At 45.7% G+C, this 26,374-nt stretch overlaps 2 protein-coding genes across 8 annotated transcripts in view; both read right to left on the reverse strand.

Annotated features, from left to right (window-relative positions):
- The window catches only part of LOC310742147 (putative E3 ubiquitin-protein ligase HERC3), a 51,352-nt gene extending 27,511 nt beyond the window's left edge, over positions 1-23,841 (reverse strand). For 2 of the 5 annotated variants that reach the window (XM_083571097.1, XM_083571095.1), the window contains exons 1-6: positions 23,684-23,841; positions 10,470-10,734; positions 4,731-4,890; positions 3,643-3,719; positions 1,971-2,192; positions 752-843 (exon numbers count right to left, since the gene is read on the reverse strand). In XM_083571097.1, the coding sequence (XP_083427223.1) occupies positions 752-843; positions 1,971-2,192; positions 3,643-3,719; positions 4,731-4,890; positions 10,470-10,695 (777 nt within the window). In that variant the 5' untranslated portion in view covers positions 10,696-10,734; positions 23,684-23,841. Of the gene's footprint in view, positions 1-751; positions 844-1,970; positions 2,193-3,642; positions 3,720-4,730; positions 4,891-10,469; positions 10,735-15,745; positions 15,893-23,683 lie in introns of those variants that run through there. The other 3 variants (XR_014538418.1, XM_083571098.1, XM_083571096.1) reach the window with 3 other exon arrangements.
- A 924-nt stretch (positions 23,842-24,765) lies between these two features.
- LOC310742155 (E3 ISG15--protein ligase HERC5-like) overlaps positions 24,766-26,374 on the reverse strand; it is a 35,478-nt gene continuing 33,869 nt past the window's right edge. For all 3 annotated transcript variants that reach the window (XM_083571120.1, XM_083571121.1, XM_083571119.1), the window contains exon 23: positions 24,766-25,607. In XM_083571120.1, the coding sequence (XP_083427246.1) occupies positions 25,393-25,607 (215 nt within the window). In that variant the 3' untranslated portion in view covers positions 24,766-25,392. The remainder of the gene's footprint in view (positions 25,608-26,374) is intronic.

The following is a 26,374-nucleotide window of genomic DNA, read 5'->3' on the forward strand; positions in this document are numbered from 1 at the left end:
AAAACGAAAGCAATAAACAACGTACTGCAGTCACACAATCAATCAATCAGTTGCTGAACTGGATTCCACACAGTCACAAAAATGAAACGAAAAAGCCGTAAAAACCAAAACACAAAATAAATACAAAAGCAGACACTCAAAACAGAGCACATTTGGCTTCCAAAAAAAGTTCACAAACCGATTACTTCCGGGTTTGTGGTGTTTGGGTTCCAAGTTGTTTGAGTACCAAGGCATTTGAGAACCAAGGTACCATTGTAATAATAATGAATAGTAGTAGTAGAAGAAAAGGAAGTATTATTAATATACATAAATCTAAGAAGAAGGGGAGACCTATTCTACCTCTGTGGTGTGCTTGTTTTGTCTTTATCCTCAGGCAGCTGTTGATTTAGTTTTGGTTTTTTTAATGGACAGAAGCATTACAGTAAGATGCCCACACCCAAACCAATGTCTCTGTGGAGGTCATAAAAACTAAGTCAGACAGAAGTGACAAAGGAGGATGTTTTAGATCTAGCAGACAAATTAAAAACAAGTCAAAGCAGACAGATGGTGTACACCCAAGGGACAGTACATACAGTTTCTCAGTGGTGAGGGAGAAGCATTCTGGAATATTTCTCTTCATTATAGAAGAACACGGCTTTCATTAAAGAAGCCTAGTCACAGATGGAAGTGTGGAAACTCAAAACCTGCAAGTAATCCTCCTGTCTCCTCCACCTGTACTCCTGAGGATGCTTAATAAGGATTTTCCCTTTACCTTTGTCAGGACTGCTGTGTGGTCATTCCCACAGCTGATATAGACAACCTTTTGAGTCCTCAAGAGCTTCACGTGGCAGGGAGACTCCCGGTCTGCAGTTGGAGAAAACAAAGAACGAGGTTGTGAAATATTGCAATACTCACAGGGCAGCTCTGGGCAAGTCTTGGTCTCTTAAACTCAGTTTCTCAGCCTATAAGATTATTATATAGATTATATATATAATAATAATAATTAAAGTAAGATGCTACAGAAGTGGACTAACAAAACAACCTGCTGCCATCAGCTCTGTTACGTATACTATTCCCAAAGCCAAGCAGTGAGGTCACACAAGATACAGCCAAGCTTTCTTCACATTTTAGAAGACATCTGAAGGCAGCCCTGTATAGGAATTTCTTTTTTAATGTTTGATGTTTTACTGTGCTTAATGTGTTTCATTTGTTGGAAGCCACACAGATGGGAAGCATATTAATTACCGTATTTTTCGCTCTATAGGACGCACAGGAGGGGGAGAACGGGGGGGGGGGAATTCTCCCCCTCTCTGCTCAGCGCCCCTTCAGCGAAGCGGCAGGAGAAATGGAGCCCCTTCCATTTCTCCTCCCACTTCGCTGAAGGGGTGCTGCACAGAGAGGGAAAACTGTGCAGCGCCTCTCCAGCGAAGCGAAGCCTGGAGAGCAAGAGGGATTGGTGTGCACCGACCCCTCTCGCTCTCCAGGCTTCAGGCGGCCATCCACAAGCCTTTGGAGTACGGCGGGAACTCCTGCTGCGCTCCGAAGGCTTGCGGATAGCTGCCTGAAGCCCCCGGAGCGCTTCAGGCAGCTTCAGTGAAAGCAATGCAAAGCCTCTGGAGTGCGGGAGGAGCTCTCACTCTGCACTTTGGAGGCTTCGTGTTGCTATTGCTGAAGCCAAGGAGCCTGCATTCGCTCCATAGGACGCACACACATTTCCCCTTCATTTTTGGAAGGGAAAAAGTGCGTCCTATAGAGTTAAAAATACAATAATTAATTGTTACTGTTGTTGTTGTATGCATCACAGAATGATTTAATTCTGCAACCAAGTTGGGCTAGAATCAAATTAGCTGCCCCGTGGGACCAAGGAACGAAAAGTAGTCTTCACGTCTTAAAACTAATAAGCGCAGGTCTCCTTTCACGTTGGGTGAGCAGCACAAGAATAATTCCAAAAACAATAATTGTCGTCGTCTACGGACGACTGCTTGAATTACCTCTCTCGTCACTCAGCCCCAGTTGTCCTGAGGCGTTCTTCCCCCAACCAAACACGGCTCCGGAGAGAGACAAGGCAAAGCTATGCGCCCCTCCTGCATCCACCTGGGCCAAAGGGATCCCTTCAAGCGATCTGACGCGCTGAGGACTGGTTTGGGAGGGGAACTCTTTGCCCAGCCCAAGTTGCCCGTGGTTGTTCTGTCCCCAAGAGAAGAACTGTCCATCTGGAAAAAAGAAACCAAGACACAGGCAACAGCGGTCAGAAAAATAACCCCCCTGTTATATTACAGCAGCATATTGACAGAATGAGTGTATGATGTGTTAAGGGAGGAGGTAGTACCTCTGGTGAGGGACACGTCGTGCTCCACCCACCTTTGGTCCCCCACCCTGCACTCAGAGCTCACCTGTAGCTCCTAGGAGCTGTCAGCATGCCACACCCCGGGAACAGCTTCAATTGGCCAGCTAAACCAGGTGAGGGTAGCCAATGGGTCTCAAACCCTCAGTGAGTAAGGGACTTCCCTTGCATGCAAAGACAGGATGTGGTGGACTGAACAGATGAGACCAATAGTAGGTCAATGGTCAAGAAGGTGGTTTCTGCCCATGTTGTAGAGGGAGGTGAGGAGCAGATGGGGCTCATCACCTTGAGAAGGGAGCCCATTTAGGAGAAGGGAAACTCTGATTCTAAGCTTTCACTGCCTTGCCTTCTTTGGGAGAAGAAACAGCTAAGGAGTAAACCCAGCTGTTGTTGGACTACAACTCCCATCATCCCTAGCTAGCAGGACTAGCGGTCAGGGATGATGGGAACTGTAGTCCAAAAAAACCAGCTGGAGGTTCAAGTTTGGAAGCTCCTGCAGCCAATCAGAAGCCGCAGAAGCCCCATCAGACGTTTGGGTTGCAAAGAACGTTCACAAACTGGAACGCTCACTTCTGAGTTTCAATCGTTTAGGAGCCAAAAAGTCCAAGTACCAAGATGTTCGGAATCCAAGGTACAACTGTACTTCATTTGGGAGGAAAGGCAGAATCTAAAACATAATTGTTACTACTAATACTATTAATAGTAATGTTGCAGAACTAGTAAGAAAGCTTAGCTATTAGAGGTGGCAAAAGGGTGGAAGGAAAAAGCCCCGACAATAATGGACTGGCATAATAAACTACAAGAATTTGCTGAAATGGCGCAGTTGACAAATAGCCTGAGAGACAATTAAAAACAAAAATTTATGGAAAAATGGGATAGGTATAAGATATATGTTCAAAAATATAATAAAGGTTCGCTATCTATGCTAGCATTCGATTGACATTGGAGAGAAATTTAGTTGAGAAACAACATTAAGGGTTCATATTGATATAGGAATGTACTAGATAAAATGTAAAGAAATATACAATAATAAGAGTACATTCATTTGTAAAAAAAGAATATACGAGATTGACAGGAATTCCGTAGTGTTGGTACAAATATTATTTTGAAATGGCTTTATATCTTTGTATTTTATTTTATTTTTTCTTTCTTTAGGTACATAAATTTGGTATATAAACTTTACAGACATGTTGGAAATTATATTATAATATGCCCTGTACTGTAATATGATAATGTACACATATGTGACTTAAGAACGTTAATAAAATAAAAATAAAAAAGAAAGAAAGCTTAGCTATTAGAAGTTAATATTACCATACCAGCTGCAAGAGCAAGACAATGCCAATTGCCACAGGAGACCTGAAGTATCATCTCTTGGTTCAGTTTTTTTATCAACCTAAAAGAGCAAAACAATTCTTTTATTTTATTTTTTAAAACAACAACACAGCAGCAGAAGCACACACTAAAATACCACCTCTAGTTTTAACAACTGTGTCATTATGAAGGGAACTTATGTTAAACAGTTTAGAAGGCATCTTCTGGAAGCTTAAACAAAAATGGCTTTGCTTTTTAAAACACTGCAGTTCAGTTCAGACAACAAGAGGAGCTTTAGATAAAAATAACCTTTTTATAGTATCCTCTCATTTGGTGTTCTAACTATGCCTGGCTCTTGCATCACCTTAGGGATGAGATTCTTAAATTAAGGTCTCTGGTGCACTTTTAGATTGTACCAGAGCGCACAGTGCAAATTAACACATAAAACTACTGGAGAGTGAAGAAGATTTCTACTGCAGGCTGAACAGCAGCTTGAAGAAATTCAACAGGTGAAGCCTCTTCAAGTACAAAAAGAAAATTATGGGGAAAGCTGCACCCTGCATGTGCTGTCTAATTTGCTGCATAATGTCACACCTCCACGGCAGCCATTTTGTGTCCAATGCCCACAGCGTTGCCCATTGGTCCAAAATGTTGGTCCAAGGTCTGGGCAACAGTAGAGAAGGCAAATACGAGAGACTGAGAGGGGAGGTGCATCCACAAACTCAAGCACACATTAAAATAAAGTGAGAAGGGGTTGCAGGATTGCACAGCTACCCTCCCACCACTCGCATGTCCAGCATGCGCAAGAAAGCTCCACACATGCACCAATGTACAGGCACACAGTTCTTCCACATGACAGGAGGTGAAATGTGCAATCCCCTCCCCCTCACATGTGCACTGGTGTGCTAATATGCACATATAGCCTCCCTTGTAGTACTATAAAGTTCAGCAGGGTGTGGGTACGTGCCCAGCCAGTGAATAGAATTCCATTCCACACACACACCCTAAAAAGCAACAAGGGATTATTTAGTCTGAACACCGCTGATATCAAGCTACATAGCAAAGCACGGCGTTTGGTAACCGCTCCGATTACCTTGGTACAGCCACCGAGTCTTCTGCTGTTGTGAGGCCCAGCTGTCCATCACTACCTGCCCCCCAGGAAAAGAGTTGGCCTTGGTCACTGAGGGCCACGCTGTGAGATTCCCCACAGGCAACGTGGACTATGCGCTGATCAGCTAAAGCGTCAATTTGCTCTGAGGGGAAAAGAGAAGAATAATGCTGGTGGAACATGCTAAGCGACAAAACACATGTGATTATTGTTCAAAGCAAAGTTTGGGTGTATGTGTGCAGAAAGAGATATACACACCTTAAAAAAAACTCATCTAATCATTTGCCAGCTACGCATTTGGACAGGGTCTTAATATATCACAACCAAATTCTGTGTGATGGTTCAGGATCAGATTTTCTGTATGGATTTGGATACCACTGGACGCCATTTTGAATCAAGATGGCAGACTGAGCCTTTTCACAAAGGCACAAACTTTAGTCACTGAACTAAAAACTGCACTGATTTTTGGTTTTTAAGACTTCACAAGGAATGCCAGGTACGAGGTGTATGAAAATAAAGTCATTTCGCTTTCACCCTTTTTGAAATGATAGAGAGGCTGATGAGAAACATAGATGCAGAAGACATGTGCGGTGTTTATGTGTGCGCCCTATAACTCTGTGCAGCCACACAGCCAGGATCCAGAGAGCTACTTCACAGCCCATCAACTTAGAGCAATAATTTTTCCTCAGGAGTCCCATCCCTCGCCACAAACTGCTTGGGTTTCAGGAAGGAGACTCTCCCATCTCTACCGGGAGATGCCAAGGATTGAACCTGCGACCTTCTGCATGCAAGACAGGTGCTCTTCAACTAAGCTATGGCCCTTTCCCCTAGCAAGTAAGCAGCAAATAAACAAGCAGTAGGAGCTGACTGTCAAGAAGCTCAACTACCGTTAAGAAATAGTCACCCATAACTTAAGTCCAGTACCTGCCTCCTGAGACAACAGAACAAAACAAGCCTCTGACCACTTTCATCTGCAGAGTAACTCCAATCTAACGTGGGCAGTGATTGTTTAACCAATGCCGTCTACAATGGGGGGTGAAATCCCCAAAAAATATGTTACTTTTTTTCTGTATGCCACAACAGCTGCAAGAATATTACTAGCGAAGAATTGGAAGAAACAAGATTTACCAACTATGATAGAATGGCAGATGAAGATGATGGATTATATGGAGCTTGCCGAACTGAATGGGAAACTCCGAGACCAGAGAGAAGAGATGGTGGTGGAAGATTGGAAGAAGTTTAAAGAATACTTGAAAAAATATGTTAATATTTAAATCTTAGAATAGCTCTGGAAGTGGATATAGGCTGTAGGGTTAGAAGTAGAAGATAGTGTATTTTAAAGAAGTTTTATTTGTAAGTGATAAAAAGATTTTTATGGTAAAAGCAAGTGTGATAAAAAAAAGGGCTAGAAATTATGATATATGTAAACTGCTAAGGATGAGGTAAAATGAAAATCAGATGGGGGGACTTGGGGAAGCTCGCCTAACAATGTTTAGAAAAAATAAGGATAAGACAAGAATTTGTTTGTATTGTTTTTCTGTTTGTGTTGTTTAGTTGTGCTATAAAATGAATAAAAAAATGGGGGGGAATGCCATCTATAATGACTGGTGGCAGCTAAGGTCTCGGGACTAAAGGATTTCCCCGTCTCTTGCTTGTAAACATGTTTTAAATGGAGAGAAGTGTATTCTGCATGAAAGGGACACGTACTACCATTTAGCTGTCCTGAGTAGCAGAGGTGGTGCTCAGCTTGCTGGAGCACACCAGGCAGAACATAAAGGCTTTTGTACAGATGGTGCCCCGCTAAGAGGCTGGCAGCGCTGTTAAGAGCTTGCTAAAACTGAAAATAGCTGTCCAGGAGAACAGTCTCCCTTCCCCACTTTCAGCTGCTATGCGCATCGCAGTGATTCACAAGCAGATGGAACAGTTCCTTCCCAGATGGAATGTGCTTTTTGGTCTATCAACTTGTCCCTTTAATGCCGTTTGGGATCTGGAGAAAAGGAGGCACAATTAATTGCCGCAGGGTCCCTGAAACCGCCAAACAAAAATCCCAGGGTGGAAAAGATTTCAGCCCTGCAAGAAGAGCAGAAGGGTGCAAAACGAGGACACGTCTCCGATTCATAAATCATTTACTTTATTTTCTTCCTAGCTGCTGCACTACAACACCCATTAATTAACCTTAATTGCAGCTGCTAGGATAAATCTTCGGATGTGGACATTTCAATGGGGAGGAATATCTACAGCAGCATTCACAGACCCTCCAAACTTCCATCCTGCAGCCCTCCAAGATACTTGAGGGCATAGAAACCTGAGGCATCCTCAGCCATGAGCTTCTTCTAGCTGACAAATGACTGGCATCAGATAGCCTGTTACAGTTGGGGTTTTTTTTTGATGGTCAGATCCTATCACATAGGAAGAGTCCCGCTGCATCAGACCAAAGGACTGTCCAGCCCAGCATTCTGTTCCCCCAGTGGCCAACCAGACAGTGTTAGAAATTTCCCAGGGACTTTTTGCAAATGGGGCAGGTCCACCTGCGACCATGCAGATATCTCTGGATGACAGGTTGGCAACTGGCAACTCCATCTGGCTGGCCCCTCCAGCTTTCTTAAGCAGCTAAGCAGAAGAGCTTAATTACTGCCTTTATATCTCACCAAGGAGTATATAGTTCACGCCTTCCTCAGTTAATCCCTACAGTGACCCTGTGAGGTAGATCAAGAGGCTGTGACTGGCCCAAGGTCATATCTGAGTGGGGATTTGAACCCTGATCTCCCAGGTCCTAGTCCAACACTCTAACCACTACACCACACTGGCTTCCTAGAGGCTACTTCTGCTACAGGACAGCTATATAAAGTCGGTAAATAAATACGGAGAAAGCAGAATGTCAGTTAGAGAAGAATCTGAAATTCTTTCCTTGAAGCTTGAATATGTTTTATTCTGGATTGTTTTGTTTGACGTTTTCATGTTTTGTAAACCACTCTCAAGATACTTTCTTTAAAATAAAAAGCAGCATAGAAACAGGGAGGAAATGGCGCCTAAATATTCTGTTGTGGCAACCGTAACCTGGGTTTAAGGTGCCATTCAGCGATTAGCTCATATATCTGAGTTTCTAACACTGCGACCAGATGATTACAGGAAACTCACATGCAGGATCTGAGTGCTACTGTGCTCTCTTGCTCACGATCCCCAGCTCAATTCAAGGTGCTGGCTTTGGCCTATAAAGCCTTATGCAGCTCAAGACTTCAGTGCCTCAAGCAGCACAAACCTGGACCATGCGTTCCTCATCTGAGGCCCGTGCATTTTCTGAGGCAGGTGTGGGTCTCTTCAGTCGTGTCTCCCTGCTTGTGGTACACTCTTCCCCAGCGAAGTACACCTGGTGATATCATTCTCTTTTTTCTTCTTCTATGTGCCAGGCAAAAACATTTTTATTTACCCTGGGCTTTGTTCCTTAATTGGGAGAATAACTAGCAATGCCTGTGACCTCTTTTAGTATTCATGCCTGTAACTGGGGTACTCCTTGGATGATCCATATTTATGGATAAGTGTTTAAGTCTTATGTGTTTTTGTATGTGATTTTAAAGTTTCCTGCTATTTTTATTACACAAGTCACTACGAGACAATTTGGTGCAGAAAGCGAGAAATGAATTGTCACCATCATGATCTCGGAAGCACACAGTTCAAACCTGGGAGCTTGACCAGATTGCCAGCTAGTTAGTGCAAATGCTTTGCGTATCAGTACCAAGCCAGAAAACTTTCTGCATCCTTGTTCGGAAAAAAGCACAGTATGTTACAGCCAGCTGGCAAAGCCTCCCCAAATCCACCCTGCAAACACATTAAGGACAAACAGTTTCAAAAACATGGTGCCTGGGGCAGATTAAATAATCCCTACAAGAAGATGGAACAGAAATGGAATAGCAGGATTTCGAGAGCAAACTTCTCAGGAATGAAAATCTGCAAGAGGAAGTTTGTGAAAAGAGCTTTTTTGGGTCGCAACTCAAAAGCACAAGCTAAATTTAGCCAAGAGTATACTTTCACTGGTAATACCGACCTAAGTTTCCTCTACCTCCCACCCATTTATTTTTACATAACACTTAGGGATCTCAGGCATATTTGCCAAACTGGCAATCCCCTATCCATGGTGGGGGTATCAAGACTGAAAAGTCTCCCCCCAAGACCCAATCCCTGAACCACGACCCTCAAAGGCAGGAATCTGTAGGCTGTGGCCCTCCAGTTAAGAGTGGTCAGAGTGGTTTATCCACCAGTTCCTATTGCCAGGGAACTCTGAAAACTGTAGCTCTATGAAGGTAACAGCTCTCAGCTGCCTTAATCTGAAGTTGTCTGGATTCTTTGGAGGAAGCCCGGCTGTTTAAAGTGGTACGATTCCACTTGAAATATATATAGTGCAGACATGGCCACAGACGGGACGGGGGGGGGGGACTGCTAGCCTTCTATTAAGCATCTGGGCAGCAGTATGGACCAAACTAAACTCATACGCATCTCTTCGTTCAAGAGTAAAGGGACTGGGAGCATCACCTGAACACGACACTCTCCTGACACACTAGCCTACTATCTCCCGTCAAAGGTTACTTTGGGATCAGCCAGAATGAAATGTGAGCCAAACAGGAGCCAGTGGCTGAAATGGAAACTCCCAGCATCAGCCGCAAGAACTAATGGAACACTGTCAGGAAAGCCTCTGGGGCCTGTCTACCTGGCCTTCAGAAACCTCTCCCTTCACAGGCCCTGATCCATGGTGGGAAAGTGCCCTTGAACTATGACCATGCTTCCTGCTTGTTCGGATGCAGGACAGAGAGGGAGGAGAAACTAGCCTACTACACGAGTGTGACATTTATGATTCTTGCTCTTTTGCCTGCTCAGCAGGACTGGGCGATATTTGGTTTTCAACACTGTGATACATCACCAGCTAAACATTGTGATGTATCAATATATGATGATGTCTGAAATAAGGATGGAACTATGTAGAGGCGAACAGCAGGGCTGGGCAATATTTGGTTTTCAGCATCGCGATGTATCACCAGGAAAACATCACAAATATACTGATATATCCTGGGATAGCTCAGTCAGTAGAGCATGAGACTCAATCTCAAGAGTTGTAGGTTTGAGCCCTACATTGGGCAAAAGATTCCTGCATTGCAAGGGGGTTGGACTAAATACCTCGTGGTCCCTTCCAACTCTTTTGATTCCATGCTTCTATGACGTCTGAAATAAGGATGGAGCTATGAAGAGGCATTGGGTGACATCACGTTTTTCCCCATGCTGTGATTTATGCATAGCGCGCACGCACGCACGCACGCACACACACACACACACACACACACACACCATGATTCACAATATATTGCCAGGTCAAAAATAATGAAAACCGATGATCACAATATGGACTTCAAACTGGTTTCGGATGGTATGTCGGTATTATCACCCGGACCTACTGCTCAGCACCAGCATGTGGCCCCCCAGGAGGTTACCCAGAATGGAACATGGCCCTGCCCTATATACCTCCAGGCTGGCGTCATTGCCAGACTGTACTCCTATTTCAATATAATTTCTAGGTCACCCTTCAGTATAAACCTCCCACGATGGGGTGCAATTAATAACAAAATGGAAGGAGTAGCATAGACAAGCCAAACCTGAACCCCAGAACCAGCTACCAGCAGAGCCATTTCATTAAATGCGAACAAGCACCTGGCTGCAGGTGCGGTGACACCACCTTACCTGGCTTGCTTCCTTCCCTCTCGTGGCCGAGTTGCCCTTTCCTGTTCAAGCCACATGTATACACTTCACCATCCTCCAGCAGGAAGATAGAATGGTTCTCGCCACAAGCCACTTCCTTGACACTCTTCTCATGAATGAACCCGCTGCTCCGGGGCTCGGTGATTATCGCTTGCAGCACGTTACCTTCCCCAGGGTGTCCCAAAGACCAATATCCCCAACATAACATCTTCTCTTCTTCTAGCAAGTCATGTATCTTGGTTTTTTCCTGAGGGAGGAGAAGAGGGGAAACCAATCAGGAATCATCTACAGACCAGGGAAACAGGACCACAGGAAGTGATGCCGGCAAAAGGAGCCATTTCCTGTCCCATCATGCAAACAAAGGAGCGGTAGTTCTTTTCTGCAGCTTCCATTCCTTGGAATAACTTTCCTAAAAGATGCCCAGCGGCAAACTATTTTTCTAACAGTTTCAATTTCATTTATTTAAGCAATTTATATACTGCTAATATTTGGGATGGGGGAGCGGGCCTCTGGGCAGTATACAAAGTATCTTAAAATACATATTAAAAATCAAATAATTTTTAATAATCCACAATCAAAAACCAAATTAGCAACCCAAAGAGCACCATGGTAAGCATTACACATGAAAACCAAGTGCAATAATAATAATAATAATAATAATAATAATAATAATAATAATAATATCCTCCACGCTGCACCTTCAGAACTTGGTGTGATGGATCATGTGTTGCTAATACACACACACCCCTTTCCCGGAAGTCAAAAACACAACACACACAAATACCACCATGTTCAGTGGCGAGCGTTCTCTGAATGCAGCTTGCCAGCTGGCAGAGCAGCCACAGCAGCAAATAAAACTTCAACGCTCTTGTTCACTGGGACATTAATGCCAGAACAAATTTGTTTCTGTTGACAGTGCCTTCGTTATGTAAATTGACGGCTTGTTCCTTCCACAACTCTCGCTCTACATGGAAAGCACTTCATGTCCTCGTCGGTGTTCATGTTCCACTGCAGGTCAGCATCTGAACTTAAGGCAGATGCTCCTCATAACCACTGCACATCACCCCAGACCAACTGGGCTATTCCATGGGAAGCTGTCCGCCATGGTATAGCCAAGGAACCTGGAACAGGTGGGGTGGGAGACACTGTCAGCATCCAGATTCCAGTCTTATGCATTCAAGGATGGCTCCCATGCAGAATGCTGTCTAGCAATTTATATGCTGATGGGGAAGTAATGGCCACTGATAATAGTTATTTAACGGGAAGAAGAGGAAGGCTGGGCAAGCTATCAAAATCTGCAACGACAGCTGCTGTGGTATAAGTAGAGGCTGTGACATGGGCAGCGACAGCCTGCATAGGGCAAGGTAAGTAGGGCTGGACACTTTGAGCTGATCTGGAAAGAGTACGGTTTGCCATACTAAGTGAACAAGGTTCAGGCTCATGAGAACCCCATTCCACTTCTGCATTGTGGAGACCAGGAGCACCTGCCTCCATTTTCAAATAGCCAGTTTGTTGTTTTGTCCAGACTAGGAAACTATGGATTGCTTTAACTACCACTGATTCCAAAAAGCCAAAATCAGGAGCCACGATGTGTATGTTTGTTAGCTAAGATCAACCACAGTTTATCCCATTGGGACCAAACAAACTGTGGTTAGTTGCAAACGTAGGCAGGTTCTTCTGATTTCTTCCTTGCAACCACAATAAAGGAGGGAGTACACAGGCGGGTACATAGGGACGCAGGTGGTGCTGTGGGTTAAACCACACAGCCTAGGACTTGCCGATCAGAAGGTCGACGGTTCGAATCCCTGCGACAGGGTGAGCTCCTGTTGCTTGGTCCCTGCTCCTGCCAACCTAGCAGTTCGAAAGCACGTCAAAGTGCAAGTAGATAAATAGGCGGGAAGGTAAACGGTGTTTCCATGAGCTGCTCTGGTTCGCCAGAAGCGACTTAGTCATGCTGGCCACATGACCCGGAAGCTGTACGCCGGCTCCCTTGGCCAGTAAATCAAGGTGAGCACCACAACCCCAGAGTTGGTCACGACTGGACCCAATGGTCAGGGGTCCCTTTACCTTTACACAGGCCCATAGATGATTTCTGTAGAGCTAAACCATAGTTTTGCACCCAATCTACACTATACTCCTCCTACATTAGCCTTCAGCAACCTGGTGGCCTTCCTATGCTTTGGACTGGGGCTGATGGGAGTTGTAGTCCCAAACATCAGGAGCGCAATAGGTTGAAGGAGGCTGCCCTACATCATGTAACGGCTCCTTTCCTACGCAGATGCTGAAACAGAAGAAGCATTCACTTTTGTTTCAGGACTCTAGCTCACTGTATTGAGGTTCCTCTTGTGCCAACAGCAACATCCCTGAGCCTCTGTTCTATGGGCAGCACAACCGTAGGCTCTTGGTAAGTTATTTCTTTAAAAAGCAAAGCAAATACTGAGATGTCCTTAAGATATGAGTCATTTCCTTGCAGTATTAATTCAATATCCAAACACTAGCAGCAAAGTCGGCAACTGGCAACCCCTAGGCCAAATCAGGCCATGAGTGTGATGCTGCTTAGCCCCAGAGGGAAAACAGTGTGGATTACTTGGAAGCAAGTGATTTCCTTAAAAGGTCAGCCTGTGCTCAGGCAAAACTAGCTGCCATACCTAACACTTTAAGGAGAACCATCTTGATGAACCAATGCTTGGTAATTGCAGGGATGTAAAAAAATAAATACATCACCAGGTGCAAGTGAAATATTTATTTATCCTTTTGCAGCCTTGGAGACGTATTATTATAAATTTGTATACCACCCTTCAACTGCAAATCTCAGAGTGGTTCACAACATAAAAATACAATGTAAAACCACAAAATACACAATAAAAACAGGAACAAAAACAAACCAACCAACCAATAACCCCACCTCGCCCCCAAATATTCAATAACTCAGGAACTCTGAAATGTTCTCCCCCAGTTCTATGTATTTATTGAAAAACAATCTCAACCAATAAATAAATATTGCCCCTTATTACTAAACTAAGCAGGCAATCTATAAATCTCCCTGGGATGAATGCTCAATAAATGAGCAACTCCTATCCCTGTCTCTCAGCTATTTCTAATAAACCTCTGTGTGCATCTGCCAGCTGAAGCTGACAGGGCATCTATATGCAAACAGCAATGCCACGAACATGTTGAGATTTGCCAAACTCTTGAAGATTTGGAGAGCTCCTCTCTTCTGCTGATAGCCTGCTCAAATGCATCCCATAAACTAGCCTCTGCTAAAGAATGAGGCATGGGAGGGGGGGGGATGAAGAGGGGTCAGAGAATGCCTGTCTATGCATGGAGACGCCAGCAGAAGCACGTACAGCCAACACGAGCGGGCACGCGCAGCCAGCCACACACACACACCCCAGCTAGCTTTGCAAGCCCAGGGAAGGGGCACGTGCGCACGCGGGCACGTGTCTCTTCCTGCTTACGTTTCAGCCAGCCGGTCGCCGGGTGCCTCTCCGCCGGCTGCAGGATCCCTCAAAGTACCCATCACGAAAAGCAAACAGATAAAAGCGACGCCACCCTTCTTTCTCCTCCTTTGGATTCGAGACGTTCAGGATGGAGTTTAAAGCAATCGCCATCGTCGCTTCTTCCCCATGCAACCCCGACAAAAATACGCCGCGCCCACCATGTCTGAACATCTCCCACCCCCCCGGAAATGCCTCCTCTTTTTTTAAAGGTTTTGAGCCTGGGGGAGATGATTTGCAAAAGTGCTTTGCTGTATTCTCTTTTGCATGCTCCGAAGAGGCACCGGAATCCGGAGCTACTGGAAAGCGGCTGGTGGGAGGGAACAAGCGAGCAGACCTCCTCGGTCCTACGGCGCGGAGGGTAACCGGGAAACAGGCGCGGGTCCACGACGGGGGATGGGGATTGTTATCACCGTCATCCCCTCCACTCGCCGCGCGCGCAAAGTCCCGGAAACTAGCCGCCACCCGGTCCAAATATCTGCCCCTGGGTGACGTGGAAAGCCCCGATTCCTGCTGCCCGGGTTTCTAGGATTTCTGCTTTCCAGTGCACGCAACTGCACATACGCCCGGTGTTTGCAATGACTTGCATCGCGGTGCAAGCGTTACTGAAATAGCGGTTTGACTGTCATTCCCACCCACCCTCGATACACACACACACAACACGTCACAGGCAGAGGGAATCTTTAGCAACCTAAATAAAATTATTTAAAGGCCAGCAAATAATTTAAGCCATTTTTTTAAAATAAAAAAAGTCCGAGGGTAATAACTGCTTTCCCAAAAGCTCTTTCTACAGCCAACCTGCGGGCATAACCCAGCGGGATGTTCTCCTGCGCAGCAGCAGCCGAGATGCAAGGAGACAGTCTATGGCTTGCGCAGGATTTTCCGGGTTTCCCCCGGCTACTGTTGTTACTAGATCTAGTACCTGCCTCCCATCCATCGGTGCCAGTGGCCGCGTAGAATAAAATGTCTTGCTGGAAAGGGGGAAGAAATAATATTGCACAGATGCACAATACGCAGCCAGCAATCTTTCTTCGCCCCATTGCATGGGAGGATCAAGCGCAGAAAGAGATTGTTGGGGGTCTCGTGTGACAATACAGTGGGGGGGGGGTATCCTCATCTTCCAGTCTTCCAAACAACCCAATCACGCCTAACTCGGCAGCAAGACCCACAGGCTGCGCCCGTGCCTTGCTTTATGGGCGTCTTAGTGCTACCTGGACGGATGTTGGACGAGTTGGGCCTTTGGCCTGATCCAGTAGCGGGGTGGGGTGGACTCTTCTTAATACGACTGACCCCTTCAGGTTAAGTGTGCGTATTGGATCTTGGGCTCAAAGTCAGGCTCTGTCACTCCAGGGCTGTGGCGTGCTAAATGAAATTATTATTCGTTCTACCCGCCCCGTCTGGAGAAAAAGAGAATGAAGGCAGCGAGGCCATTATCAACAGGAATCGGAAAGGAGTTGGGTTTGCTAGGAGGCTGCTGTGGATCTCTCTATTCGTCGCCCCCCAACTGCAATCCTATCACCCCCGTTTATACCCGGGAGGCAAAAGATCCCATTGATCTAATGGGAGAGCCTGAATTGCACGACGCAGAGAGATCGGGAAGCTTGCAAAGCCTCCGCTATCCAAGCCGAGCGAAAGGGAGCTACCCCCCTTCCCCCTTCTATAAAAAAGCCTGCAACAAAAATAAAAGGAGGCGACAGCACAACAGGATCGCACGAGCCGCAGCGCCCGCGGAACGCAAAGCAACGCCTTTAGAACGCTCACCGGCTCTTGGCTGCTGCTGCGCCCCGGGAGTCCCAGGTGCGGAGACGGAGGAGGCACCTCTGCGCTCTGCTTCCTGCTGCGCGCTACAATAACAACGAAGTTTTGCTTCCTTCCTCCCGCAGAGAGAGCCAAGCGCCAGCCCCGCCTTTACGTGATTGACGTCTTGAGCCGCACCCAATGGGAAGCCGCGGAGGCTCCCGGGCTGAACCAATCGCTGCTTCCACCAGAGGCTGACATGGGGAAGGAGGGGTAGGTTGGGCCCAAAGTTCTAGTTTGAGGGGGGGGGGGGAGAGAGGCGGCCTGACAGTTAACCCTAGAGGCGCTGGAGGAAAATGTGAAGTCCATATTGTGCTGGTGCAGCTACACTGTGTATTTATTTCACAGAACCATAGAATTGTAGAGTTGGAAGGGACCCTGACGATCATCCAGTCCAACTCCCTGCAATGCAGAAATATGCAGCTGTATCCTATGGGGATCGAACCTGCAACCTTGGTGTTATCAGCACCATGTTCTAACCAACTGAGATATTTGTTTGCATTTATATCCCACTTTTTTTGTTTGTTCTCCCCCTCATTTAATTCCCCACAACACCCCTGTACGATAGGCTAGGCTGAGAGGCCAGCCCAGGGTCACTCAGTGAGCTTCATGGCCAAGTAGGGAATTCGAACCCAGGTCCTAGTCCAACACTCTTAACCACACCACACTGGCACCAAGCTAAACTAGGCAGCAGGAGGTTACTTAAAAGTGTGCAAATTTTATATTTAGATGGAAATATTTGACAGGTCAGAGGGCAATTCTCTCAGAGACCAGTCATAACTATTTAGTGTACAGAGGCACTGCTAAGCACTCAAAAGACTCAGGGGCCTGTGGCACCAATTTGCATATGCTAATTTTGTTAATGATTTTTACATTTATAGCACATTTTTCCTCCCAGAAGCTCAATGTGGCTCTCCCCACCCTCCCCAATTTTATCCTAACAATAACCCTGTGGGGTAGGTTAAGCTGAGAGTCTGTGATTGGCTCAAGTGAACTTCTGGGCTGAGTGGGGATTTGAACGTTGTTATCCCAGGTCCTAGTCCAACACACTCATCACCATAGCTGTCAACTTTTCCCTTTTCTTGCGAGGAATCTTATTCAGAGTAAGGGAATTTCCCTTTTAAAAAGGGAAACATTGGCAGCTATGCTCAGCACGACACTGCATATGTCTAGCTGCATATGTTGGTCCCAGAGCAAATTAAGAGGATAAGTGAGTGGCCAGCACAGTATGTGTACCAGCCCTGGAAGCAAAGTTAAAAATCATTTTTGGAATGAGGGCAGGTCATCCACGGCCCAGCCCTCTAACAAAACCCCTAACAGAGACAGGCAGCAGGGAGCCTAATTGCATATAAGCTCCAAGGAGGTTGATAAATTGAAGTAGACAATGAACACCTTTATGTTCCTGCAAGTTACTTTGCTATACTGTATAAGCAGTGCCACAAAGACTAACTTCTGATGAGAATTAATTTCCAGGTGAGTTTGAAATCCCAGTAACGTTAAATCTACCCCCAGGCCACATTCCAGCTAAATATTTTGGCAAGGGATGCTTTAATAAACCAACCACCTATATTTTGAATTCACTGTGCTTGTTAACTGAATAAGAGAGATGCATTGATTAGAAGGAACAGTCTGTTCTTAAATGGCTCTTGCATTTTTATATTGCATTAGCAACACTCAGAAATGCTGCACTGGATACTTGGGTAGCAAACCTATGCCCACTTCTCTGGTAGTTACTTCTGAGTAGACATGTATAGGATTCCTCTGCTAATGATTTCTTGCAGGGCCCTTCGGTTGCTGGGTATTCTGTACAGAAGCATGGATGAAAATTTTAGCTTTGCATTTGAAGGAAAATATAAAGACCTGGGGTGTTTAGGCTGACATCCTTAGTATGCTTACTAGGAAGTAAAGCCCCATTGAACAAAGTGGGGCATACTTTTGAGTAAACATGCATAGATGCCTGCTAGAAAGCTGTAATCCTGTGCATATGCTTAACGCAGTAGAATTTAATTCTGAGGACAAAAGTTACAGGTTTGGGCTGCACAACACAAAATGATTGCAAAATGCACTTATTGTTCTGATGTACAATGATGTGGCAGATGTGAATGTCGTTTTGAGCCCAGGGGTTCAGCTTGACAACAAACAAATGAATCAGAAGAGAGCCCTTCAGGCGCAGGGGAAGAGCTGGAGGCAAGCGCTCTTGAGTTAATTGGAGGGGAATACCAGGCATGACTCACTGGCTCAAGGAAGGGCATGAATACATGGCTGCACTTATTTTTAAATGTACTTTAAATGTATGGTACAAAGTCCATTTCTTAGGGAAAGGTCAGAGCTTTGCATGCAGAAATATCATTGGCATCTCCAGGTAGGGCTTAGAAACACCCATCTCCAAGCTGAAATGATAGCGCATGGCTAGGCAAACTAAGGCTTGGGGGCCGGATCCAGCCCAATCGCCTTCAAAATCTGGCCCGTGGACGGTCCGGGAATCAGTGTGTTTTTACATGAGTAGAATGTGTGCTTTTATTTAAAATGCATCTCTGGGTTATTTGTGGGGCATAGGAATTTGTTCATTTTTATTTTTATTTTCCAAACTATAGTCCGGCCCCCCACAAGGTCTGAGGGACAGTGGACCGGCCCCCTGCTGAAAAAGTTTGCTGGCCCCTGTGATAGCGGTTGTGAGACTGGGCTGTAAAGGATTAGAAAAACACCTTTTTGTGCAAACAAATCAGGATGCATAGTCTATTAACCTGGAGGAGCTTTTCTGAGCCAGGATTATCTAGAAATTACTGTGTTCTTTCGTGAAATTTTCTTATTTCTCGCTTTTATTGATCTTAAAGACAGCAATCCTGTACCCACATGTTCCTGGAACTAAGCCCCATTGAACATCTGAGTAGATATGCGCGGGATTACACTGTTAAATCAACTTTTAATTGAACCGTGGAGTGTACTTTTGCTAAGCCACAGGCGCTGTGGCGTTTGCGTGCCTAGCCATTTTGATTCCGTGCTACTTAACTTGTGATGATTTGGTAACTCTTCACTTGCTCAGCAAATCCCATTGCTCCAGAGTTCTTCCTGTTTCCAAGTCAGGGAACTGAAGGAGGTGCTGAAAGTGCTGTACAGTACGATACAAAGACTGTGCCCCCCTGCCTGGCTAACCGTTCCAAAAAGGTGGGACTTGAATGCCTCTCTGGAAGTAGCTCACCCGAGCAAAAATGCAAAAATGGGGCCAGTGATTTTTCTGGGACGGGATCCAGAAAAGAGGGCTTGTCTCTGGTAAATAGCAACAGCTGTAGAGTAGTTTGCACCTGAAACGCACAGAAGCTTTCCTATGCATTGATTCTCCTATAGTGTAATATTTACCGTTCACTTGTTTTGCACTGCGCAGAATGTATTAGCGAAGGCAGAGATTAAGCCGTTCCAAAACCATTTAAGAAGAAAAGAGTCGCAGGCTTTTCAATTTGCTTGCAAAGAGGCAGTTCTTACAGGAACAGGGATTATCGAGGGAAGGTTTTAATGGCCTATAAAGTCTCTCCCCCCACCCCCACCCACCCATCAGCTTTATCTCCTATAGGCCAGTTGCATTGCAACAGACTAGGAGAAGGAAGCGATCTTAACCTGTAAATAGACCTATAATCATTTAAGCTCTGATAGCAAAAACTTCAAAGAGCCTCCTGGCTCCTTGCAGACCAGCAGGTTTATTATGGCATAAGCTTTTGGAGGACGATAGAGTCCACTCTGCCAGATGTAGGAAGTGTTTTCCTCAGTTGGCACTTGCGTGTGTGTGTGTGTGTGTGGCAGGGGATGCGAAAGGCAATTCGCTTAAAGCTAGATGCAGGCAAACGGAGCGTTGTGACTGTTTGCAACAGAAGTACAGTGGTACCTCAGCTTACATATGCTTCAGGTTACAGACTCCGCTAACCCAGAAATAGTACCTCGGGTTAAGAACTTTGCTTCAGGATGAGAACAGAAATTGTGCTCCGGCGGCACAGTGGGAGGCCCCATTAGCTAAAGTGGTGCTTCAGGTTAAGAACAGTTTCAGGTTAAGAACGGACCTCCAGAACAAATTAAGTTCTTAACCCGAGGTACCACTGTAACGGAAGATTTAAGGGATTGCAAGACCGTCTCGGCAGTCATGCACCCTTGCCATCAGTATGTTTGCCTAGCGTGTGAAAGGTCTCTACTACTCTGTGCACCTGGATCTCTTATTCATATGGGGAAAGCTCGGCCACTCAGGATGCCCCGTTGCGCAGGGTCCTGAGTGCAAGTCCCATTGAACAACTTTCATGAAGGAGATGTATATGCCTGCTGGTGCATGTATGGAGAGCCCTTTCACATGTACACTGTTGGCAGAAGGTGGGCAGAAGTAGCTCATTCATTCATTCATTTGGAGGGGGGAGGATGTGTCTGAACACGAACACACACCGACAAGCATCCTGGTTTTGCTAAGTTGTCAGGGGCATGGCTCAACAGCAGCACATCTGCTTTGAATGCAGGCAGTTCCCAGTTCAATCCCTGGCAGGTAGAGCTGGGAGAGGCTCTTGGTTCAGGCAGGGCCTGGACCCTGCTGGTTCATGAGAAAGATACAAGGGGATGATATTCCCTACAGCATGGGTAGGCAAACTAAGGCCGGGGGGCCGGATCCAGCCCAATCACCTTCTAAATCTGGCCCATGGACGGTCCAGGAATCCGCGTGTTTTAACACGAGTAGAATGTGTCCTTTTATTTAAAATTCATCTCTGGGTTATTTGTGGGGCCTGCCTTGTGTTTTTACATGAGTAGAATGTGTGCTTTTATTTAAAATGCATCTCTGGGTTATTTGTGGGGCATAGGAATTCGTTCATTTTTATTTTTTTCAAAATACAGTCATACCTCGGGTTAAAGTAGCTTCAGGTTGAGCATTTTTGGGTTGCGCTCCGCAGCGACCCGGAAGTAATGGAACGTGTTACTTCTGGGTTTTGCCGCTCGCACATGTGCAGACACTCAAAATGACGTCACGCGCATGCGCGAATGTGGCAAATCGCGACCCACAGATGCGCAGACGTGGGTTGCGTTCGCTTCAGGATGCGAACGGGGCTCTGGAATGGATCCCGTTCGCATCCAGAGGTACCACTGTATAGTCCAGCCCCCCACAAGGTCTGAGGGACAGTGGACCGGCCCCCTGCTGAAAAAGTTTGCTGACCCCTGCCCTATGGCTCATTAGACCTTTGCAAGTCTCCTTGTATGCTGATAAGGATCAAGACTGTGTTAATCCATGGAGGTAGCGGGGAGGGAGGGGGCAGCTGCTCCCTGCAAAATAAATAAAAATCAATCAGAAGAACTAACTGAGGTTCTGTCCCCTCAACAAAAGCCTTCCCCCCCCCCAAATAATAATCCTGGCTACATCCATGTGTCAATCCCCCCAAACTATTGAAAATAAAACAAAACACCTGTTTTACAGGTATATGCCCTGGCAGAGTTTACCAATACGGAACAGAATTTGAGTGAGAAAAGGGAATAAGCCCCATTGAACTTCTGAGTTGCTACGCATATGATAGGATTGCACTGTCAATCAGCTTTTAATGGAACTGTGGAGTGGGCAAGCTCGCATTAACAAAAAGCAAAAATGTGGCCAGTTGTGTCACAGCACAACTGGCTCTCGGCCACTGAATACAGCTGACATCAGAGCAGCCACGATGGGTTAAAATAATGGAGAAGTCAGCTCTGTGGAAGCTGAAGTGATATTCGGTATGAGACTGTGGCACCTGGGCTGAAAGGGACAAGAAAAGTGTTGCTTTATGCAAAACAAATCCAAATGCATGCTCAATAAACAGGTTGTCTATAGAGGAGCCTTTGGTATCTGAGCAAGAATTAGCTTGAAATTACTGCTGACTTTTATGCAGCTTTTTTTCTCATTTTCCCCACTTTCTTTTATTGATCTTCAAGCCAGATCGGCACTGCTTGAGTGCTCATAAGCATGCGCGGGATAACTTCCTTTCCATTTTGAACCAGACAAAGCACACTGAGGAAAGGAAAATGCTCGTAACGTCCCGACATAATGTGGACAGGTTGTCATGAAAGATAAACATTCCATCAGAACACATCAGAGATTCCCATTTTAACATTCGGGGAGCAACATCAGTTTCATCCTAGTTGCCGACAGCTATAGTCTGGCAGTACTTGAAACCATGTCTGATGATAAGATGCAGAAAACAAGCCAACCCCCCCCCCAAAAAAAATAAAGTACATACAGTGGTACCTCAGGTTAAGTACTTAATTCGTTCCGGAGGTCCGTTCTTAACCTGAAACAGTTCTAAACCTGAAGCACCACTTTAGCTAATGGGGCCTCCTGCTGCCGCCGCACCGTCGGAGCATGATTTCTGTTCTCATCCTGAAGCAAAGTTCTTAACCTGAAGCACTATTTCTGGGTTAGCGGAGTCTGTAACCTGAAGCGTATGTAACCTGAAGCGTATGTTACCTGAGGTACCACTGTACTGTAAAATGAACGCACGCTAGGACTAAACCAACAGTATTTCAAAACATGCATCAGAAGCAGCTAATTTGCCAAGGGGGGTGACCCAGACCTTCAGATGACCAAGAAAAGTCGTAGAGGTGATATGATAGTCATCTGAAGGGCTGTCACATGGAGGATGGAGCAAGCTTGTTTTCTCCTGCTCTGGAGGGTAGGACTCGAGGCAATGGCTTCAAGTGACAAGAAAAGAGATTTTGACGAAGCACCAGGAAGAACTTTCTTAAAGTAAGAGCTGTTTGACAGTGGAGCAGACTCCCTCAGAAGGTGGTGGGCTCTCCTTCAGTGGTGGGTTTCAAACAAGAGCTTAGATAGCCATCTCTCAGGGATTATTTAGCCGTGATTCCTGCATTTCAAGGGGTTGGAGTAGAGGACCCTTGGGAAGGTTTTCCGGAGGGCGATGGAATGGAAGAGAAGCTGAACAAAGTGTCTCCCACTGAGTTCGGTGGTGCTCCTTCCTATATAACTGTGCAATCCTAACCATGTCTACTCAGAAGTCCTGTTGATTTCATTGGGGCTTGCTCCCAGGGAAATAGGGCTATAATTGTACAGAGTCTCTATAAAGCTGCATCCCTGCAGCCCAATACTAGGTATAGATACTTGGAAGGAAAACCCACCAGGTTCAGTGGGGCTTGTTCCTAAATATAGGACTGCAGAGTTGTTGACAAAAGATACCTACATGGTATGTAGAAACAGTACATTAGTCTCAGGTACAGGTCATATATAACCACCTAAGATTTCGAACAGAGGGTGGAGACCACTTCTTCTGCTACCCCTAAATGTATCCTTTGTAGACACACACCAAGTTATTCCTTCATTGTGCTGTTCACCAAGGATGCAAAATCTGTGGTTTTCCAGATGTTGTTGGACTACAAATCTAGTTTTCCCTGACAATTGGCCATCCTGGCTGGGACTGATGGGTGCTGAGTCCATCACATCAAAGGCAATTTCTTTGGCGGCTCCCCGTCTGCAGAATGCTCTCCCCAGAGGCATGCCTGATGCCATAATTACATCTCTTTAGGCGGCAGGTGAAAACATCCCTCTTTACCCCAGGCCTTTGGCCAGTAAATAATATATGGCTGTTAAAGCTGGGTGGAGGAGCCCTATTATTATGACTATTTTATTATTCTGTTTATTACTGGTATTTTTATTATGCTCCATAAAATGTGTTCTTAATGTTGTACAGCGCCTGGCAAACTTTTGATAAATGGTGGCGTTTACATTGAATAAATAAATAAAATAAAAATTAAACATCTGGAGTGTCACAGGTTCCCAAGCTGTGCGGTATGCCTTTTTCCCAACATATCAGTTTGTTTGCTGGAGAAATACCAGGTGACGTAGAAATCACCTATTAAATGCCCTTGCCCTTCTGTTTTCTTAAAACCTGTGCTGCCCCATACCTGAACACAAGATGATGCATGATGGCCATGCTCAAGATGACATGGTGATTTCTCAATCAGGTGTTTCCCTCGAATTCCAGCCAAGCCACCAGCCTCACAGAGGCCAGTGTTTCATTCTGCCGCTTGCAGGCAAAGGAAGGCTAAGCCAATGAGTTCACAAAGGCTTGTAGCAGCTGTTGCCGATTTAGTGACCTCATAGATCTCTGCCTTTGACTCAGCAACAGGGGCAGTGCCTGTCTACACCCAGGGTAGCTAACCTGTTGCCCTCACGGTACATCTGGAATTTAATTCTCAGTCCTCTACATCAGGGTTTCCCAGCCATGGGTCTCCAAGCTGTTTTTAGACTGTAATTACCAATCATCCTTGACCACTGGTCCTGCTAGCTAGAGATGATAGTAGTGTCCAGAACTGGACACAATACAGTGGTACCTTGGTTTACAACCATACTCCGTTCCAGAGGTCCGGTTGTAAACCAAAACAGGTTGTAACCCAAGGCGTGCTTTCGCCAGTGGGGCCTCCCCAAAAAAATGGGTTGTAATAATAAAAAAATGGGTTGTTTGACGTGGTTGTAATCCAAAACAGTTGTATTCCAAAGCGGTTGTAAACCAAGGTACCACTATACAGTGGTACCTCAGGTTAAGTATTTAATTCGTTCTGGAGGTCCGTTCTTAAGCTGAAACTGTTCTTAACCCGAAGCACCACTTTAGCTAATGGGGCCTCCGGCTGCCGCCGCGCCGCCGGAGCACGATTTCTGTTCTTATCCTGAAGCAAAGTTCTTAACCTGAAGCACTATTTCTGGGTTAGTGGAGTCTGTAACCTGAAGCGTATGTAACCCGAGGTACCACTGTATTCCAGTCTTCACCAAGCACACATAAGACTAGTCTGCTGAGCCAGACCAATGGCCCACCTAATCCAACATCCTGCTCTCTCATGGCCAACCAGATGCCTGAGGGAAACCAGCAAGCCTAAGATGAGCCCAAATGCCCTCTTCCCTCCTGCCAGCAACTAGGATCTGAAGCAGAGGTAGAGCAAAGCCAATACATTCCATTGCGTTCCAGATAAAAGCAGACTCTGAGTGCGTCTTCGACTTGTATGAAAATATAATTTATTTATAACTTTTTCAAGGATCACAGGGTAGTGAACATGGCCCCCCCTTCAGCTTCTGTCCTTACAACAACCCTGTGAGGTAGGTCAGGCGGCAAACAGAGTGACTGGCTCAAGGTCACCCAGTGAGCTAGGTGGAAATGTAACTTGGGTTCTGGTTCATCTCCAATGCCTACCAATTTGTCTCCAAGCCCAATTCAAAGGGCGGGTTCTGACTTCCAAGCCCTTCTGTGGCTGAAGAGCCCAATACTTCTATGACCACCTCTCCCCATATTGGACCCGTCAACTTTTGATGCCCTTGTCTAGATGCTCCCTACAAGAGACGTTCAGGGGGTGACAACAAGGAAATAGGCCTTTTATGTGCTGACACCCCACCCCCCAAAAATTATGGAATGCTCTCCCTGGTGCCAATACATTTTCAACACAGACTTCCATTGGCTGTGGGAAGCGATTCATAAACTTAATAAAAACTAAACCCTGCACTCTGCTGGACTGTTTCAGTGACCTCTATCTCTTGGATGGAAAGAGCTGCTTAAGCAAATTGTGGGGAACGACAGCAGTTTCGAGGTGGGGTGCAGAGGACAGCAAAATTACATCCAGGCTTTTTAAGAGAGGCCAAATTTTTCATAGTTCTCTACAGCGATGAGGAGCATATTCTGGAGAACATCCCTGCTGCTGTATCTAGGAAGATGCAAGACTCGGTAGCAAGTGGAGGCCTCAGGGTACCACAGGTCTGGATCTTCTTTTCTCAAATGCGCAATAGTGACTGTGAATCGTTCCATTCCTTGAGCTGGGAAGCAGTTGGTCCCTGTGAGAAACGCTGGAAGAGATGGTAGAAATTAAACAACACGTAGCCAGAACGTATCTTAGCAAATAATGATGATGACGACCCAACCCTGTGGAAATACAGTGGTACCTTGGGTTAAGAACTTAATTCGTTCTGGAGGTCCATTCTTAACCTGAAACCCTTCTTAACCTGAAGCACCACTTTAGCTAATGGGGCCTCCTGCTGCTGCTGCGCCGCTGGAGCGCGATTTCTGTTCTCATCCTGAAGCAAAGTTCTTAACCCGAGGTACTATTTCTGGGTTAGCGGAGTCTGTAACCTGAAGCGTATGTAACCTGAAGCGTCTGTAACCCGAGGTACCACTGTATATAATTTTTTTTAAAAAAATTGTCCAGTGGCACCTTAGAGACCAACTAAGTTTGTTCTTGGTATGAGCTTTCGTGTGCATGCACACTTCTTCAGATACACTGAAATGGAAGTCACCAGACCTTTATATATAATGAGAGGGTGGGGACAAGTTACTGTATTTATACATTGTTATTGTATTTAAATGAAAAACAATAAAAATTATTTGGATTTAAAAAAACAACAACAACGAAGTGTATACAGACAAACCACCACCCCCATTTAGGCATGTTCAATATGTGCGCGACTGCACACACATGCATCGCGCCAAACCTGAAAGTGATCCCAAAAGTCACACAAAAAAAGGGGTGGAATGAGGGCAGAATGGGGCATTTGCAGGCTTTTTCAAGGGTGTTTCAAATACAGTATACGTGATTTCACGGACACGCTGTGCCTTG

This window comes from Podarcis filfolensis (genome assembly GCF_964270895.1).
Source record: "Podarcis filfolensis genome assembly, chromosome: 9".
NCBI lineage: Eukaryota > Metazoa > Chordata > Lepidosauria > Squamata > Lacertidae > Podarcis > Podarcis filfolensis.